Raw genomic sequence first — 19,333 nt, 5'->3', positions numbered from 1 at the left:
CCACTGCCAATTGTGACATCCCCTCCTGCGGTAAGAACAACCCCAAATTTCCTAGCTTCTGGATTTTGAGGGAACTCATCCATACCAAGGCCTGTGCCTCCAGAAAAAGCTCAGTTCACCAACTTGTGACACAGCTTAATGTGTTTTAAATTCCCCCTCCTGCCAGTTGCAGCATGATAGGAATTTCTTTCTCTGTGCTGCCTGCAAGGGCAGTTATTGCTGCTCCCGGAGCACAGGCTTGGTTACTTTTCCACTCCACAGAGCAAAGGCAATAATTAATCAGGGAGGAATGAACTGTGGGGTTCATTGTCATAGGAGACTGATATGGGTGTTTAAGTTTTCATAACGGGACAGGTCATTTTCATGAATAACAGGAGTATTTACATTTAAATTAAGGCTCATAAATTTAAGCTACCTTCTATCTGCAAAGAGCCAGGAAAAGACCTGTGGAGGATAAATGACTCCAATGAGTATTCTGTTTTTTTTCCTCAGGCTTTGAGATGAATGAGTATGACAGGGTCTGCTTTGTCCTTTCAGCAAACATTAGCTGTGCTGCAGGTCTCCTGTTGTTCAGCACTTTTGTTGGCCAGTTTGGGAAATGTCCTTCATTCAGTGTCCACCTCGGACTCCAGCCTGTCTGCAGAGATGAATTCTGTGCACAGGGTGAGCTCCTGAGCCCAGCAGAGCAGTCTCACATGAATAAAGCCTGGAATGAGTACCCTCCTTTCCTCAGTACCCCTCCAGATGCTTTACACCTACTAAATTACAATAATTCCACCCACCAGCAGTGCCTGAAAATGAGAGCAGCTTTTTCAGGTGGCTGCCAAGAGATTGTTCCCCTGTTCATCGACTGCAGCCCTGCACTGCTGTGCCCTGCAGCCTCCACATGCTTTATTATCCTGCAGATTCTCCCTCCCCTGACACAGTTATTTCTCAAGCCTCCCCTGCCCTTGGCTGTGAATTGCATTACTGCCACTGTGATTTCTGTGCTGGTGGTAGTTAGGAGACAGAACCATGAGCTCTGGGCTCATCATGAACAACAACAAACTCTCAGTGTCCAGCTGGGACTCTTATTAAAAGAAAATGAAAAGGAAAAGCAAAAAGAAAGGGAGAGGGTTAAAACCATTCTGTGCCTGGGGTCACATCACTGCCTGTGTTATTTAAGAAAGTCTGTGACACTTTCAGATATCTCTCAGATTATCTTTCATGGCTCTGTTGGCCCCAAAGACAGGAAGCTTTTTAGGAGGGAATTTAGCAGGGAACTCTGCAAAAGGGAATGAGGCAGTGGTGTGAGGTTACATACCCAAAATACGACTTTTGCTAAAGGCAGTGGGACAGAAGAGCCAACTGTCCCTGTTTCATGGCCAAAGCCAGAACTTCAGGCTTCAGTTTGGTCAATTCCAGCTGCTGGCCACATTTACACTTTACTTAATTTTACACCAGGAACACATTATCCCTCAGCAAACAGGGTTTTTTAAAAACAAGGAGTGTTTTGATAAGTATCTGTTAAGATTGGGGGTTTCCAGCACAGACCAGACCCTCTTGCTCTGGGTGCCTGCACAGACATCACTGAAAGTCTGAAGGATGCAGAGTGATGGGCAAGAAGCAAGAAGCAGTAAGAAGGGTGAAGATCATGTAGATACTAAATAAAAACATAGAACTATAGAATTGTTAAGACTGAAAAAGACCTTTGAGATCATCAAGTCCACTGAATTTGTCTTAAGACAAAGAAAACAATGTACATTTGAGGACTGGGATCTTCCTGGGGGAAAAGCTCTTGTTTATGAAACAAAAATCTACAATTCATTATTTGATCCTGTTTGCCTGTGTGTCCAGTTCAATGTCCTCTAGTAAATCTTGTGGCAATAAGATTGCCCCTAACCAGATTCAGTGATGTTCCAACATATGGGATGATTAAACTAAAAAATATCTAAATATATCTATATCTAAATGTATGCCTGCAGCAAGGAATTTTTTTTTCCACCCACTACTTTATCTTATGTTTGCCAAGAAATACATTCAGGTGACAAGTGTGCTGGATCTGTTTTGTTGTTGGAGCTCTCAAAAGCAATTCATTCCATCTCAATAACTCAGAGTTTGACCTGAATTTCCTCAGTTTTAGTTCCCTGCTTCCTTTTCTCCCTAGAAGCAATGTTTCAAACTCATCCTTTCATTTGTTAATCCTTGACCTGGAGGGAGTGAATAAAACTTTTAGGTGAAGAGCAGCTGCAGGACATTGATGTGCAGGATGATCTATGGAGAACAGCCCTGAGCAGGATGTTTCAGCCCCAGGTTTCCTGGGGCTCAGCATGGGCAGCTTGGTTGCCTCATTTCTTTGAAAGCCAAACCCTGTATCTCAGCCCTTTGTTAGAAGTGAAATTCTCAAAGTGAGAGGTGCCTGATATGTCCAAGAGCAGCATTTTGGAGTTTGTAGCTTAAATAAAAGAGAAAAGGGTCTGAGCAGCTGGAAATTTGTTCTCCAAATTAACTCATCATGAGTCACTGAGGCTCTCAAACCAAATACCAATTTCATTCTGGCAGCCTGAGTTGTTAAACTCAAGAGGCCATTTTAACATTGGCTTAGCAGGGTTATACCTCTGAGTGTCTCTCTGTAAGGATTTCATATGTGGGAGGTCTTCTGTTTGTTTTTTTGCTCAATTGCTTGAAATCTCTGAAAGATTTATGAGGCTGAAGGCCATAACAGAATTGCTTCTGGCCCTAAGACTGACTAATTTAGTCCTAGGAAAAATACAGTGAGTGTTTTATGACAGGAAAATAGTGTTTGTTGCTAAGAAGAGTGGTTTGTTTGCTGTGCAAAAGACCTGAGGCAACAAAAAGTTGGTTACTGGATTGAGACTCTCTTTTGCTGTCCATGGGGTGAGATCAGTCAGTTCCAGCTGAGCAGCTTTGAGCCACTTTCTGTGTTTGTCCCACATTATCTGGCAGCTTCCCTGGCAAGCAGGGAGCCTGATCTGGCCACTGCCAAATCCCAGGAAGTGCTCTGGCTGTTTGAGCCCCTCTGGAAGTGATTTTCATAAATGGAGTGCTTTGCTTTTAGTTGAGAAAAGATCATTTAATTGAAGATTCTGCAACTGCAATGCTGTAACTTGGCACTTGCCATCCTTTACCAATTCACAAAGAATCAGAAGAGAAATGTTCTGGTCTTAAATGACTGAACCTGTCACGAGTAACTCTGTCTTGTTTCAGTGATGCTTTGTTTTCTGTCAACAGTATCATGCCCTGCCTGCCTCCTGGAGCCATTTCCAGCAGCAAGTGTATTTCAGATGTGCCCTCTTTTGTTTTATGGCTCTGTGTCCCAGCTCACTGCAGCTCATATTTTACATTGTGCCCATAATTTACATTGTACCTGAATGGGGGCTGGGGAGGGGCTGAAAACAGACACAAATATTTCCTGAAGAAGGAGGTTGTGCAGCTCTGCCTTGTTTAAGGTACAGCCAGCTAACCCAGGATAGAAAACCAGGCAGTTCATGCTCTCCATTGCATTAATTCAAGCTCACCCAGGTGTGCCTGTTCAGGAATTAACCAGATGTAAACTGTTCCAGCTTTGCCACTCCAGAACAAATATTTATCACTAAATCTCCTTCTGTGAGCAGCTCAGCAACCTCTAGGGCAGCCTGGTTGTTCAGAGGCTTTTCTATCAGTTCCAGTGGTTCTAGAGATGGAGGGAAGGGGAGCAAAACTAATAAGTGATGACATGACAGTTTGAATGTTTGATTTTTTTTTTCCCCAGTAGATCCTGTTTCACTTGCTTGAATTGATTCAATTGTGTTGTCAAGAAAAATTCTTGTACATGGCTTTGCAGAAACACAAACCTCCTGTTTCATAGAGTAACAGAGGGATTGCAGGGGGGATAAAGTGTGCAATAAACAGAATTTACTCATTTGTTTTATATAGCTATTGATGTGTGTGTGTGTGTGTGTGTGTATATTCACTATATATGTTCACTTAAATGTGTTTCCCTGTTCAGGAGTATCAGATGCCTGCGGAATATTATCCACTGGAACCTGATCACCACGTTCATCCTGAGGAATGTGATGTGGTTTCTGCTTCAAATGATAGATCACAACATCCATGAGAGCAATGAGGTGGGTGCTGGGAGGTGGCAGGGCCTGGAGTTCAGGGCACTGAGTTTCTTGGTATAAATATTGCATGGGACACTTATCCACGTGCTCAGAGAGACTTTGATACCTCCCTTCATTTCAGTATCAGCTGGGCACTCATCATCCTTGATTAGCTCTCCAAATGTAAGATTTGACATCTGAACTTCAGTCCCATGCTTTGGGAAAACAAACAGAGAAATCATTAGTGCCCACACAAAGAAGATGTCTGTGCATAAATCTCTATTATTATTCATCCAGACACTCCTTTGAGAAAATGTAAATTCTGTTAATTTGGTGTTTGCTCTGTCTGTGTTTCTGACAGGCTCACACTCCAGAAGATGGAGTTTATGAGATTTAACATAGAGAGTTCAACAGTTTCATGCTCTGTGACTTGCTCTCACGATAATGCTGCAAATCTTTATTGAGATTTTTGAAGTTATTTAGGAAAAAATCTGCTGGAGACAGGACTCAAATACCTCTCAAAATGTGAGCACAATGTGCCAATGAAAATATAACCTGCAAATAAAAGGACAAGATCATCACATGCCCCAGTTTTCATTAACTCATCTTTTCTCTGCAGCCTTTTTGGGAAAGGTGCTTTATACAAACCTGGTGATAACTTTGTTATGTGATTGTGGGATAAGCCAGTCAAAATAACAGTACCAAAATGAATGGGAACATCATTTATTCTAGCTATTGATGTGATCTCTTCTGTGCTGATCAGTGCAGATTAAATAACAGTTACAGAAGCATCAATGTGGAAATATTTTGCATTAAGTTTATAATGCTTACCAAAAGTTCAAGAAGGAATTGGTGAAGTTATCAGGAGTCTAATGGTGGGTACATGTGGAGATCAAGAACCCTCAGTCAAATAAACAGAAAGGTGTGAACTAATGAGAGATCTGCAATTTTGGTTTACTATTCAATATTAATAAATTCACAAAGGACTTGCTCAAAATTTATTTTATCCTGGTCTCCTATGGAAGTCATGCAGGGGGAGATCTCACCATCATTACTTGTCTGTCCCAGAATATTCCCAGCCCACCAGCCAGGTCCTCTTAGTTCTGACACAGGAAAAATTGACTTGGATATAATTCTATTTTTACAGGAAAATCAAGGCAAGGCAATTTGGTTTAAACAAACTTTTGAAAACAAAATGCTTCAGCTTCTTCTGGGTTGTTTTGGGCTTTAATCCTATTTAAGGGTGAAGCCAAACTAAATTTCAAACATTTATGAAATAATACAGAAGCGAAAGTGCCAACACACCCAGAAGAGTTCTTCTTTTTATTTCCATTCAATAAACAGAAGTGATCACACCTTGTGGATGGGCTGCCATTGTGTAACTGTGCTTCTTGCCCAGTAAATTCTGAAACCTCAGAATTTCCCTGGGCCTGGTGCTGGACCAAACTGGGCTTGGTGCTGTTGCTCTGTTGTTCTGTTGCTCTGTTGGCTGCCTGTAGAACATCAATATCTCCTGCCTATGGAGGCTAAAATAAAATTAACTGAGGGTAAAAGTTGCAAATACTTCACTAGAGTTAATTAAAATGCTGGAGAATGGTGAGACCAAAATGACCAAAATCAGTGATAGCAGAGAACCCAGGTAATTAGAGTTGTGCTTCAGGGAATGCACTGGATGTCTGGAAGTTTTCCCAGACTTAGGTGGGCAGCAGTATGGAAATTGCTCTCAGTTCCTTGTGATTTATTGCTGGGATGTTCCCACCTGGAGGTCATTGTGCCTCCCACAGCTGTCTTCTTACTGCACAGCCATTCTGGGGACATGCCTTTACTGATAAACAAAAAATTCCTGTTGAGGCTGTGGCAAAACTCAGAGGTGACATGGTGTGACTTAGAGAATGAAACACCAGTGACAGGAGCAGAGGAGATAAACTGGCTGATAAAAACATGCCTTTAAAATATTTTTTTCCTTTAAATACCAGTTGTGCTTCTTCCCCTCAGTGGATACGAGGCAAGACCGTGACATTGACACAGCTCACCTGTGGACAAATGGAGAAAAACCTCTTGGAGGCTTTTTCTGGAACCTGAATTTTCCAGACAGGTTTAGATGCAGCAGATCCTGCAGGTTATGGTCAAAGACAGCCTCAGCAGAAGGTCACAGGTGGATCTCTGAGTTCCTGTCAGCACCTAAATATTGTGATTCCAAGCCACAGGATTAATCTGCATCCCACAAATGAATTCTACCATTGGATTTTTTAAGGGAAAAACAACATACAGAATCTTCTAAATGTTCTCACAGTGATTTTAAAATATTCTCTTCTGTTCCCTTTCCAGCCCTGGTGTCGATGTATTACCACTGTCTACAATTATTTTGTGGTGACCAACTTCTTCTGGATGTTTGTGGAAGGCTGCTACTTACACACTGCTATAGTGATGACCTACTCCACAGATAAGCTGAGGAAATGGGTCTTTCTTTTCATAGGATGGTGTAAGTGACCTTTGTGGTGTTCTGTGGTACCTGGAATTAAAGTGTTAAAGACAAAGAGAGGCAAGAATAAATATTATAAATCCCCCTGGGGTGAAATCTGGGCCACTCAGTCTGAACAGACACTTCTAAGTGAGGAGCTGACTTGAAAAGGAGCCTCACTATCTGCCAGGCCAACTCTAGGGCTTCTGAGGGGTTTGTTCCTAGAAAACAGCCTTTAGCAAAGAGTCACACATCATCTTTGTGCTGTCCTTGGGGCTGCTTAAAGACTCAGCTGTGGCCAAGCTGCCTGTGGGGTGCTGTGGTCAGTTCTGGTTTGTGAGGTCAGAAAGGCATGTGGAAAACTGGAGATTCTCCAGCTGAAAATGTGAGCAGGGATCTAAAGGACATGAGTTGTGATGTGAGGCTGAAGGAGCTGAGCTTCTTTAATCTGGCAAATTAAAGATAAGGGGAAGATAAGGAAGGATCTGTTTGGTACCAGGAGTGATTTGAAAGATAATTACAAAGATGATGAAGCCAAAATCTTCTTGGTAATAGCAGATGTTATAAAAAGGGACAATATCCATAAAACACAGACTGGGAAGTTCCAGGTGGATGTTAAGGAAACAGAAAATGTAGCAGGAGATGGTGGAACACTGAAACATGTGACTTAAAAGCTGCAAAACCTCTGACCTTGGAGTTATTAAAAATTCAGCCAGGCTAAGCCCTGGCTGAGGTGGGTGAGTATTGACAGTTCTGCTCAGAGCAGGAAATTGGAGCAAACACCATCAGAGGTCCTTCCCAACATCTCCATGGTTTGAATTTGGCCAGGAGGTGTTTGGCAGGACAAACCCCATGCAGGCAGTTTGTTCACTTGATTGAAAATCTGAGGTCAAACAGAGCTAGTGAATCTAGCAGTTCTTTTCTGTTGAGGGAAGAAAGGTGGAAAAAAGTCACCAATATTTTCTTCTGTGAAAGCAAAATGACATTTTGTTCAGAAGTGCCTCTCCCTCTCTGCAGAAGTAATTGAATCACAGTTCTGAAGGCAGAAACAGCCTTTGAAACAAATATGTCATTCAATCCAAAATCAAATGGCAAGAGAGGAGTTGCAGTAGAAAGAAAATGTTTATTTGGGGAGTTGATTCATTTTTTTCCCCAATAGTTTTCAATTCTCTCAGCAAACTGGAAAATCAGCTGCTTACACAGCTCTCACACACTCACAGACTGGTTTGATCCCTGGTGTTTTCACTCCCTACCTCAGTCAGAATCCTCTGGGTCTCTCATTACTAATTTTGGAGTGCTGTGAGCTGAATGAACCTTTCCTGCCACCTTTTGGGTGCATTCTGGCTCTGCTCTGCCTCCTCATACACATTTTTTTACCAGTCACATTCTCAAATCCCTATTCTTTACTTAACAAGGAAAAGTAAAATGTTTTCCTTCTGGAGAGAGAGCATGGTTCCATTTTCTGTGTCCATTCCTCCCAAGAACATGGGGAGATGAGAGCACCAGACCCTTTGAGTCCCTGGTGAGCAGGATGGAATAAAACATGATCATTTGAAGGACACAGGAGCCACCAGGAATGATGGGGCAGGAGATCAGAGCTGCTGTACTTCTTCCTGAGGTTAAAGATGACCCTTTAGCAACTCAGCCCCATCCCCTCTGTGTTGTGGTTCTCTTTCCATCTCTTTAAAGCCTCCCTTTCACACAGAAGGAGCAGGTTAAAAGGGAAAAATTTGTGTTAGAGATAAATCCACCTCTGCTGCTCCACGAGGGTTTGACACATGTTACCCTCACTGGGGTAGAGGCAGATACTCATGAGAGTCACTGGGGCTCTGTCTTTGCACTCACCTCAGGGATTTCAGGGGTTTCAGAGAGACATCAACCTGCAGTCTGGAATGGGGGATGGAGCTGGTGAGGCTGGACTTGTCTGGGTTTTCCTGAGGTGAAAAGTTAAAGGGAGAATGGAAAGGGAAAAATCTCCCCTTTTAATTTTGACTTCAGTCTAGTCCTTGCCTGAGTGTGAGTAAAGAAGCCACTTCCATTTACTCTTCCTCCCTTCCAGGTCCCTCCTCCAGCAAATCCCCTTCAAACCAGCTGGTTTGGGAGGCCAACACAAACACTTGTTAGGGAGTGCAGTGATGTCTGTAAGGTTAAAAGTAGCTAGATCCTTCAGAAAGAGAAAAAAAACCCAAGAATTCTGATACTGCAACATCTCAAGCTGTTCTTTCTCACAATCCCATTTCATAAGGAACACTCAACTCAAATTGTTGCAAGTTTGAAAGTGTGCTTCATCTAGAGATCACAGTGTATTTACAAACTTCTTGGACCCTGGGAGATAAAAACATAAACACCCACTTCCAAGTGTTGTCTTTTAAGATTCTGCTGTATCAGCTGCAGGAAAATAAAAAGGAACCAAAACTGCCTTTAAGTCAGCCAAAATTCTTCTGGTCACTTACGTGAAAATATAGGTATTTTTGTGTGTGATAGTAATTTTATTAACTTTCCCTGCTGGTACTAAAGTTTTGTTGAGATGATCTTTTTTCATTTTTAAATTAAACAATCTTAGCAGTTGTGATGTATCAATCAGACCAAGATAGGACCACAATTGTTGAGAGTCTCCCATTCATTAACTCAGACTCTCCTCACACAAATCTGAATTTACTTTGGTACCATGGACAAATCCATCCAGTCATAATTAACTCCTAACTTTTTTTTGCTTCTGCAGGTATTCCCTGTCCAATCATCATTGCCTGGGCCATTGGCAAGCTGTATTACGAAAATGAACAGTAAGTGATGTTAATATTTGTGTTTGTGTGGCTCTCTAAACAAATTAGGAAATGAATACACATCTGAACCACATCCCAGGTCACATATTCCTGCTTCCACTGGCTGTGCATTTCCTTCTTCCTCAGTTTGAGGAGCTGCTCCTTGCTCAGCCATGCCCAGTCCCTCCCCGATTTCTTACATGTGGGATTGGAGAGCTCTCCTTCTTGATAAACATCCTTAAAGAGCTGCAGGTCTGGTCAGTTCCTCTGTCCCTAAAGATGGGTCCCCAGGGGGATATCATCCCCTAATTCTTCAAACAGCTGGAATTTCCTTTTCTAAAATCCAGGGTCCTGACTTTGCTCCGTGCCAGAGCTTTTGTCCATTTGTCCTGAGCACGGGGGAATCATGTGCTGCTCCCAGGAGGTCAGACCCAGACAGCTGGACACAGGCAGCAAAAATGGATTTGTCTGCAGCTTCCAAGACTGTTTGAGACTGCCCAAAATTCAGGAAAAATGGGAAGTTCCTCTTTCTCCATCTGAGGATCCATTTAAGTTGGGTGGAGGTTCAGCTGGGGTTCAGGTTGTGTAGCTTATTGTAGTTTAAAAGCTCAAAATAGAAAGAATGTTAAGGAAATGCTTCAACCAACTTCCTAACTTTTTAATCTTTGTATTTAATAGAGATCATTTTCTGCACAGTGAGGCAATTTTAATTGGTGCTGTGGCAAATATCCTGTCTGGGGTTTATCAGTTCTTTCGCAAAATATGGCAACTCTGAAAGAAAAAAAAAAAAAAGTACTGTTAAACCTCAACTTAAAAAAAACACACACAAATTATTAAGTGTTATTGCAGTAATTTCATTGATGGGCATTTGCTAAGGGGAAGAACATTAGTGAGATCTAATTAACAACAGTGATAAAACCAGTGGTGGGTTTGGTTATATAAAGAACTATCAGAGTGCCCAGAAGAATATTAAGTAGTGCTATTCAACAGAAATGTGTTTTACATATCTGAGTCTTATCACAACTGTCTTCCTAAATTGTCCTCTTCAATATTCAGGGGGTGTTTATTTATCTTTCCAGAGGTAAAAAAAGAATAAAAAGTGGTTAAACGGCTTTTATTTCACACATGCACCAAATAATTATCAGAGATGCAGCAAATAATTGTCAGTGATTTATGTTTCTCTTCGTGGTTTTAAAGAAATTGTTTTATTCCAGGAACAATGTCTTGTGTTGGATTTAAAGTAAGAGTTCAGATAATTGGCAGAACAGTTTTGCAATACCTTAGCTGGAAATCCTAGTTGGAACAGTTAAGACTCTAAATGTGAAGTATTGCTAATCAATTGCAGACATTTATAATGTTTCTGGCAAATAGCTGTCTCCTCTCAGATCTGGTTTATAACCTAATGAGATGAACACAGACCTAAAAAAGCTGTTGAGTTTTTTTTTTCTCCACTACCTACAAAAGGAACCTTGGAGCACCAACTCCCCTGGAGAATCCTGTGTTGCAGAGTCTGTCTTTGGCCACAACTTTGTTTCCTCAATGTGGAAATTAATCCACATTAACTCTTCACACAGCACAACCTTGGACTTCAGATAACAAATTTCAGCATTTTGGTCTTCCAGCTAAGCAACATTTAAATTCCAAAGAGCAACAAGCAGCCTTTGCCCTGGAGCCTCATTTGTGCTCTACCAGTTTAGTTCCAAATTCTTTGCTGACTTTTCTAGCCCACTAAGTTCCACCACATGCCTCAGTCTGCTTCATATTAGTCCCTCTGCTAGAGCAGACAGCTTCCCAGGAACTCTTTGCTTCTCTTAGTTCTCTGAGTTTCAGGCAATAAAAAATAGTTCTCCCAAAATACCCTTCAAAATCTTCCCTCAAATGTAGATCTTGCAAGTTCTGGAGAAATTTGTTTCCTGCCCTGGCCTATCTTGTAATTATTTTTTTTCATGTCTTTCCAGCTACACAAAAAAAAATAAAATTCAGAAACACAGTTTCATTCATTTAAGGCTGCCCTGGGGATTCTTCTTGGATGATAACTTGGCTGGAGGAAGTACCTTATTCCAAGTCTTGCTCTCATGCCCAAATTTTGGAAGATGAGTTGCAGAATTATCAATTCACACTCATTTTCAGCCAATGCAGCAGGGAATAGCAGACATCTTTCACATTTCTAAAACATCCAAAGCTTTCTCATTCATTTGGAACTTAAAGGATTTAGGAATTGAGCCAAGAAAAGGCCAATAATTGTGAGGTCCTGAACTGTGTTCCTGATTCCAGCTGCGTACCTCAACACTCCTGTCCACTCAGAGCATCCTGTAGTGGGCAAGCAGCTCCTCCTGTTTTAGCAAACAACACATTTTGGAGAGAGGCTTCCAGGGTGAGGTGTGATCCACAAGGATCCCCTCGGAACCAGAGCTTTCCTAATCCCAGTTCATTTCCCCTGGACTCGTGAGGTCGTGTTTTACAGACTCCAACCTCTTTGAGGCAGCCTATTGCATCTTGCTGCTTGTAAAAGAGCAAATGTGGCTCCATGGTCTCCCTGGCTCAGGAATTACCTTTGTTTCCATGGCTCCAGTTATCCAGTCTCTAAATTATCTGTTTCACAAAGCAAACATGGGGAAGGCATAACTTTTGCTGTAGGGACTTATTATGGGGTATCCATGACAGGCAAAAAACTCTCAGACCCTTGAACTCCAAAGTCTACTTCCTAAGGGATCTGGAGCTCCAATGATCTAAGCTTGAAGGAATTATGCATGCAAAGCTGTCTTTGCTTGGTGGAATCCTGGATCCAGACCCCGTGGCTGTAGCTGTAACACTAAATTAGCTAGGCCTGGATTAATTCCTAGGGCTCAACTTCCAAATACCTTCCAAATATCTTGGCCTCCAAAATCAGTGGAGCTGCAGTTTGTGGACTATTGGGAATGTCCTCTGGCTCCTGCTAGCTCCAGATTTGTTCCCCAGGAATAGTTTTGGACTTAGTTAGTTTTCAGCCTGGACCAAAACTACCCCAAGGAAAATGGAATGGTGTGAGTTCAGACCTGAGTCCAGTCTCATTCATTTACCAGCATAAACAGAGCAGATTTATTGTTCTCAGCGAAGAGGATGAAGTGAGTGTCAGTGTGGGTTGCTGTGAAATCACAGGGCTCTTGTGTAACACAGCAGGGAGAAAAACACTTGGAATTAGAGGAAGTCAAGTCGGTTCTCAGTCATGTGTGACACATCCAGGCTCTCCTCTGCTCTGAGGCCACTCACTTCACCTGTGACTTCACCTGAGCCCATTTCCCAGCCTGGTTTGGGTTGTCCCAGACAGTTTAGAAGGGGATGTTGGAGCAGGAGTTGGTGGTTTCAAGTGGTGTCTCTGTTCTGCCTGCTGGCTTTGGTGGCCATGGAATCATTAAGTCTTGGATCATGGAGCTCAGCCACTCACCCAGCACTGCCAGGTCCTTTGCTAACCCATGTCCCCACGTGCCACATCTGCATGGTTTCTGAGCACTTCCAGAGTCCCCAGTAGTCCCCAAATTCATCCAAAGCCAATGGGATAAGCTGGGACTTAGCCATTCAGTGTTTTATTTAGACAGCATTTCCATGCAACTTGAGACATTTGCTTTAATTAGCAGCACTTACTTTGTGTCTCTGGGAACTGCAATGGGTAACAGGGTTTTTCTTTTCTTACACAGAATATTTCTTTAATCTGTTTCTCAGACATCTCCTGTATCCTTCTTATAGCAGGTTCTCATACTTGTAAATATTTACATAGGCAATAGCCAAAACCATAGAGGGAACATGAATTTTCTAATGGCAGGGGAAAGTGGAGTTCAGATCTGTGTCCAACAACAGGTGATGTGCAGCAGAAAATTCAGTTATTTGCTGGTTATTTATATGTGATTAAACAATGCAGTGAGTAAAGGAACCTCTCTACAGTGTCCTTCATGTTACAGTCTAAAAGTGAATTTACCTTTGCAAATTTATTTCTTATTTGTTTTGTTTTTTACAGATGCTGGTTTGGAAAAGAGCCAGGGAAATATATTGACTACATCTACCAAGGGCCAGTGATTCTTGTTCTCCTGGTAAGTGTTTGCATGGGTGGGAGGACACTGCCCTCTCCCACTGAGAGGAAATTTCATCTGTCACGTTCCACATCTGCTTTTATGGGAAATGAGACACAAACAAGACCAAACATCTTCAGGTGTTCTCTGAAGTGGCCACAGCAGATAACACTGCAAGAATTGAAATGATTTGGTTTGGGCTGTTTCTTTGGGTTTAGGCCATTCTTTCCTCCTCCCTCTGCAGTGCTGTTTGCCTTTGTGCAAGGTTTTGAGAGGTGGGAAGGAGAAATGTTCAAAGCCAGGGGGTGCATTACAATATCTGCTCCTCCACTTGGATGACAACTACAGCAATTCTGTCACACACATTATTTAGAAAAATGTAATAATCACGGTCAGGAATTGCATCTTTCACAGTCATCTCCATTTTCTACATCACTGCTGTGTGTTTGTTTCTAGATTCCCTGTTATGAAGTTCCCTTCCCAGTGCTGCCCACGCTTACAGGCTGTTTATCTGTTTACCCAACACTCTGTCTCTTGTGCCAACCAAGTAGGCAGAGGGAGAAGGAAGCTCATTCATAACCCACTTTGAGCCTTCAGCTGAAGCACAGTGGTGCTTTCCCAGAAAAAAATCATAAAAAAACCCAAAACTGAGTGTGGATGGAAAGCATTAATTAGCTATTAGTAAGCTGAAAAAAATTCTTCTGCTCTTCCAGGCTCAGTGGGTTCCCCTCTCTTAGGGAATCAAGGTTTGCTGTAGCTGCCTCTTATGTCACTCCAGCCCCCAAGGGGAAGGTGCAAATGGTCCTGGACAGGCACCACTGGCAGCTTTCTCAAGGCTGAGAAGCCTCATGTTCTCACCTTGTCAGTGCCCTGTTCAAGGAAGTCAGCGTGAAAAAGGTTTCTGTGTTGCCCAGCAGCTGATCTGAGTGTGTGTCCTGAGAGCAGGAGAGTTCACTTCTGTGTTAATTGTTAAGATACAGCAAAAAGATCACCTGAGAAGAGGAAAAAAAAACAACATAATAGGAGTATGTTTTTCTGTAAAAATTCTTTTATTTATGTTCTAAGGAGAGAAATAGCAATTGGGTGTGATATACAAAATATAATTTGTGCTGCTGAGGGAGCTTAACTTATTAAGCTTAAGGCATCACCATCACAAAAGCAAAAAGCCTCACAGTAAATTGACCTCACTGATACAGAGATTCCCTCACAAATAAATCTTATTTAGACAACACAAGGTGGGAGATTTATACTTGGAGGACCTGGGTTTCACATCATTTCCTGGAAATCTGTGACTCTGAATTTTCCATAACCCTTTTAGTCCACAGGATCTGTGAAATCATTGGGTAGCATCTCTGACAGATACCACAGAGTCATGAAAATGGTTTTTTCTCTCCCCAGAACAGCACTGTAATTATTTAAAGACCCCAGAGAGACCCAAGGGTATCTCTGGAGGTACAGTTGGGGGCTGACACTTTTTGTACAGGTCATTATATGTGTCTCTAATTTGGAACAGCCTTGAGACTCCTCTAAACTGAGCCAGTGACTGAAGAGCCCAGACCTGGTGCTGTGAATTGAACCTTCCTACCTTGGCCTGCCTGCACTTGAGCCCTAATTAAAACACTAATGAGATAACAGCAGTAATTGCACTGTGGAGTGGAAAGGAGCTGATAGAATTGACAGAAGCAATGTAAGGGTGAGCCCTTCCTCCCCTGGCTTCAGGGTTATTCCCCCCAAGAAAGCTCCGCTGGGGGTGGAAAGCAACCCTCTGCACACAAAATCTAAATGGCAAATCTGAAAGTTCCTGTTGCAATAACTCCTAATTCCTAAAATCTGCCCCCCTGCTTTTGTTTTTGGTTTTGTTTTTTTTTAATTTGAACTGTCAGTTCACTTTTGGAGTGTTTCTAATTAAAACCCACAACCCCGCGGTGTCTTAAAGCCGCTTGACGTGCTCATTTTTTTGATCCTTATGTGAATAAATTCAAACTGCAGATAATGACTGAAGCATCACTTGCTGTTATTGGAGTCACTGACCCTTTCAAGGGTGCTGTGAAAAGTGCTGGATTAAGAGCACTGAAATCTGACATCTGCCACGCACTCAGGGCAGCACAGCCAGGCATCACCGCCCTCAGATGTGATTCTGTCTCTGCCTTAGCTCAGACAGGGACAAAGCTCTGCCTTCCTCCTCCCTCCAGTGAACAGTGATCACCTCAAGTGGAAAACACAGGGATTTCAAAAATAGGACAACTCTGGGACCACTTTCAGTCACCGCTCATGAGTTGGATTTGAACTAATGAGGAATTGAAATGGAGCTGCAAATTGTGTTTTGTGAAAGAACGAACAGGACAGGGCAGAGTCCTCATGGAGCAAGGGGGAATGGTTTGAAGATGATGGAGAGTAGATTAAGATGGGATATTGGGAAGAAATTCTTCCCTATGAGGGTGGGCAGGCCCTGGCACAGGGTGCCCAGAGCAGCTGTGGCTGCCCCTGGATCCCTGGAAGTGTCCAAGGCCAGGTTGGACAGGGCTTGGAGCAGCCTGGGACAGTGGGAGGTGTCCCTGCCCAGGACAGGGGTGGGACTGGATGGGCTTTAAGGTCCCTTCCAACCCAAACCCTTCTATGACAATTCTGTGAGACAACTATCCCAGGCCTCTGCTGGAAAAATAAAGACATGTGAATATTAGAAGAGGAAATGTTATTTCCAAAAGAGGACTAACACTGAAAGCTGAAATTCTAAATCCTCCATGAAATTACAGTTCCTGTGCTCCTGGGAACACTCCACCAGTTAGAATTGGCTTCACCCACCTGAGTGAAGAGCCAAGAGCTCAGTGTCCAACTCAGGGTGAGCTTTGGTTCCCTCTTGGACACATCTTTGTGTGTTCCAGAAGCATCATTGCACCAACCAGTGCCAATACAATTAGAGAGCTGAATATTCTTGGAGGGATAAAACTTCCTTCTAAAGATGCAATTCTGTTTAAATATAATTTTTAAGGATTTTTTTTTTCTGTCAAAAATTACTTTCCACTGATTTTGATTTCTCATTTTCTTACCTCAGGATGGTGTGAGACAAGGAACAGGTCATGCAGGAGCTCTAAGCCTCACTGGGAAATAAGGATTAGCCTAAAAAAGGCCTTTGATCATGGCAGCAGCCCTCAAGTCCACCTCTAGATCACATTACTGTGTTGTATCTAGGGTACAAAATCTTTGAATGAGGCAGTGGAGTTGCTTAATTGATTGATTGGTTGATTGATTGATTGATTGATTGATTGATTGATTTTCTACTTGTCTGTAGAAGGAGCTTAGAGATTGACTTGGGCTGAAAACAGGGAAAGTATTTCATACACAATTTCAGAAGAAAAGGAAACTTTAAAGTGCTGATTCCGTATATTGAGCAAGAAACCTGTATTTTTACTGGCAAAACATGTGAGAAAGAAAATTTAGGTAATCATCTTTTTTTTGTTTGTTTCATTCCTGAATGGATTTTGATTTGCACATATCCCACAAGAGAACTAATAACTGAGCACATTAGATGCTCTGAAATTCAATTTCTGATAGCACTAGAAAAACACACTCTATAAGGTATTTTCTCTTTAAATGAGCACATTGGGGTTTTTCAGTTCTGATCTGTTTTCTCAGAGTCACATAGCTGAGTTTTAATCACACATCCCTCTCTGAAGCTAAAGAAAGGGTTGGGAAAAAAAAATGCCAGGGAATTTCTTCCTGATTTTGTTAAGGAAAACACATTTCTTGCAATTTTAGATGTAAAACTGCCAAAGAACTGGTGAACCACAAAAACACAGCAGGGTCAGAGGACAAACCTCAGAGAAGAGGCACCAGGGGCAGTTCCCTGAGCTGCTTTTTCCCTCAGTAACTTCTGCTGTGAATTCACCCCAGCTATGAACCCCCCTTTGCAATATTTCTCAGAGCTAAGACTGTATAAATTTGTAATTTTTCAAACAGGCAGATCAATTTTTTTCCCCCAAAACCTTTCACTCTGCTTTAATAGATTTTTTTATTTTTTTTTTCCCCTCTTGTGCTCAAGAACTGAACAGTTTTGCAACCTCTGGGGTTTTTTGTGTCTGGTTGAAAATAATTCAGTACAACCAATTAGCTGCTGGAGTGAGTGGGTGTATGAGGTGGGGGAAGACCTGGATTTCACTTCTGCCTCTGCCTTCATCATTTATTTAATTTTGAATAAGTTAGATTGCTGCTCAGAGCTCAACTTCCCCAGCTACAAAGCCACTTTAATGATTATCTATTTTAAAATTATCTATTTAAAAATTGTCCTCCCTTGCTTTGAGATTCCTGGATGACAAGTAGAGGAGTTAAGGGTCCTTATTTCAGTGTGGAACTCTGCTCAAGAGAGAAAACCACAGATAGCCAAAGGTCTTCATGATGTGCTGCTCATTAAAGATGCAGCATTTTTGTGGTGGCAAGATCAAAGCTGGCCCCAGTAATCAAGGTGTGACCACACAAATGAATTTTTACATCTGCATCCTCTTGCCTGGTTTATTTTCTTCATCAGTAATTCCAAGCTTTTTTTTTTGTTTCCTTTCTCCTGCTGGGAACTGAGATGAGGTTTTCAGGGAGCCAGAGAGTGTAATTCCAGCATTTCTACTGTGAATGAAAACTCCCAAAGCTCATAACTCTCCATGTAAAGCTGAGATTGTTTGTCTCCCCCGTGGTGTTACCTTCACATCAGGTGATTTTCTGTGCCAGATTATTGCCTGATCACTCAGTCCCTGGACAGCTCTTTGCAATCAGTCTTGATTTTTGCTGTTGTGAGCAGTTTACTGCCACTAAAAATCTGTCAGCCTGTTCTTCAATCCCTTTTACAGATCACTGAGATTTGTGTGAAACAGCACAGATCTTTCCACTGAAAAATCAGAATAATATATGTGTGTGTGTATATATATATACACACACATATGTATGTGTTCCTGCCCTTTTTCCTTGTGTTCTTATGCATAGTGATCTCCCCTTCAAACCTGCAACAGCCAAATTTCTATGGAAACCTTTGGAGTTTGGAGTTTGAATTTCTTTCAGAGGATTATCCACTGGATCTCCCTTGTCCTCATATTGACTCTTTCAGAGAACTTCTGGAAGGCCATGACAGGAAAAAAAATTGACAAAAATAAAGTTTTCATAAGTGAGAGTTGTCTTTCCACTATCCCAGGGTGTTCCAAGCTCGGTCCAACCTGGCCTTGGAGACTTCCAGAGATCCAGGGGCAGCCACAGCTTCTCTGGGCACCCTGTGCCAGAGCCTGCCCACCCTCACAGGGAAGAATTTCCTCCTAATATCCAATCTAAACCAACTCTATTTCAATTTGAAGCCCTTCCCCCTTGTCCTGTAACTGTCTTCACTTCTTTTGATCTGCCATGCTGCATTTCAAACACCACAGTCCACATTGCTGAAGTTCCTCTGATCTAAAGAAATCAGAGTTTTCTCACTCACTATTTTATGTATAGAAATGTCTCACCTGTGTATGTAGCTGTATGCATTTCATTTATGGGTTTTTTTGCTGAAAAGCATTCCCTAATCCTGTGTGAGTATCCTCCTTGCTGATGCAGTTGCTTGTCTGAATATTTTCTTAGTTTCTACTGACTCTCTTCACACTTCTCTTTTCACTTCTGTATTGTTCTGTTCAGAAACTGAGATTATTATTATTATTATTATTATTACTGTTACTGTTACTATTACTATTACTATTATTATTATTGATTTTTTTTTAATTTCCCCTTCTCCTTCCTCTCTGAATGGCTTATGCTTTTTCTCCAACACTGATCAAATTAGTTTTCCTATTGATTTTTTAAAATTTCTTTTCTCTAAAGATGAGCAGTTCCTCCAGTGCTGCAGGTTTGCAGTTCATGACCTGTTGACATCCCCAAGTTCTTCTTGCAAGGCTTTGATCATAATTTCTGCTGTTTTGCATGCAGGTTGTGCTGTCTGCACAGGGCACAGAGATAATGTACTGGTTTGAGTACAGT

General features: G+C 42.0%; 1 protein-coding gene across 3 annotated transcripts in view; it reads left to right on the top strand.

Annotated features, from left to right (window-relative positions):
• The window catches only part of CRHR2 (corticotropin releasing hormone receptor 2), a 135,923-nt gene that overhangs the window by 90,984 nt on the left and 25,606 nt on the right, over positions 1 to 19,333 (top strand). For all 3 annotated transcript variants that reach the window (XM_086866698.1, XM_086866720.1, XM_086866709.1), the window contains 4 exons: positions 3,989 to 4,106; positions 6,411 to 6,564; positions 9,266 to 9,326; positions 13,297 to 13,369. In XM_086866698.1, coding sequence (XP_086722824.1) covers positions 3,989 to 4,106; positions 6,411 to 6,564; positions 9,266 to 9,326; positions 13,297 to 13,369 — 406 coding nt within the window. The remainder of the gene's footprint in view (positions 1 to 3,988; positions 4,107 to 6,410; positions 6,565 to 9,265; positions 9,327 to 13,296; positions 13,370 to 19,333) is intronic.

Source organism: Cyanistes caeruleus, chromosome 1, assembly GCF_971803275.1.
Source record: "Cyanistes caeruleus chromosome 1, bCyaCae1.hap1.1, whole genome shotgun sequence".
NCBI classification, from domain to species: domain Eukaryota; kingdom Metazoa; phylum Chordata; class Aves; order Passeriformes; family Paridae; genus Cyanistes; species Cyanistes caeruleus.
Note: the sequence above shows the minus strand (reverse complement) of the source record. Positions and strands in the feature narration are given on the sequence as shown.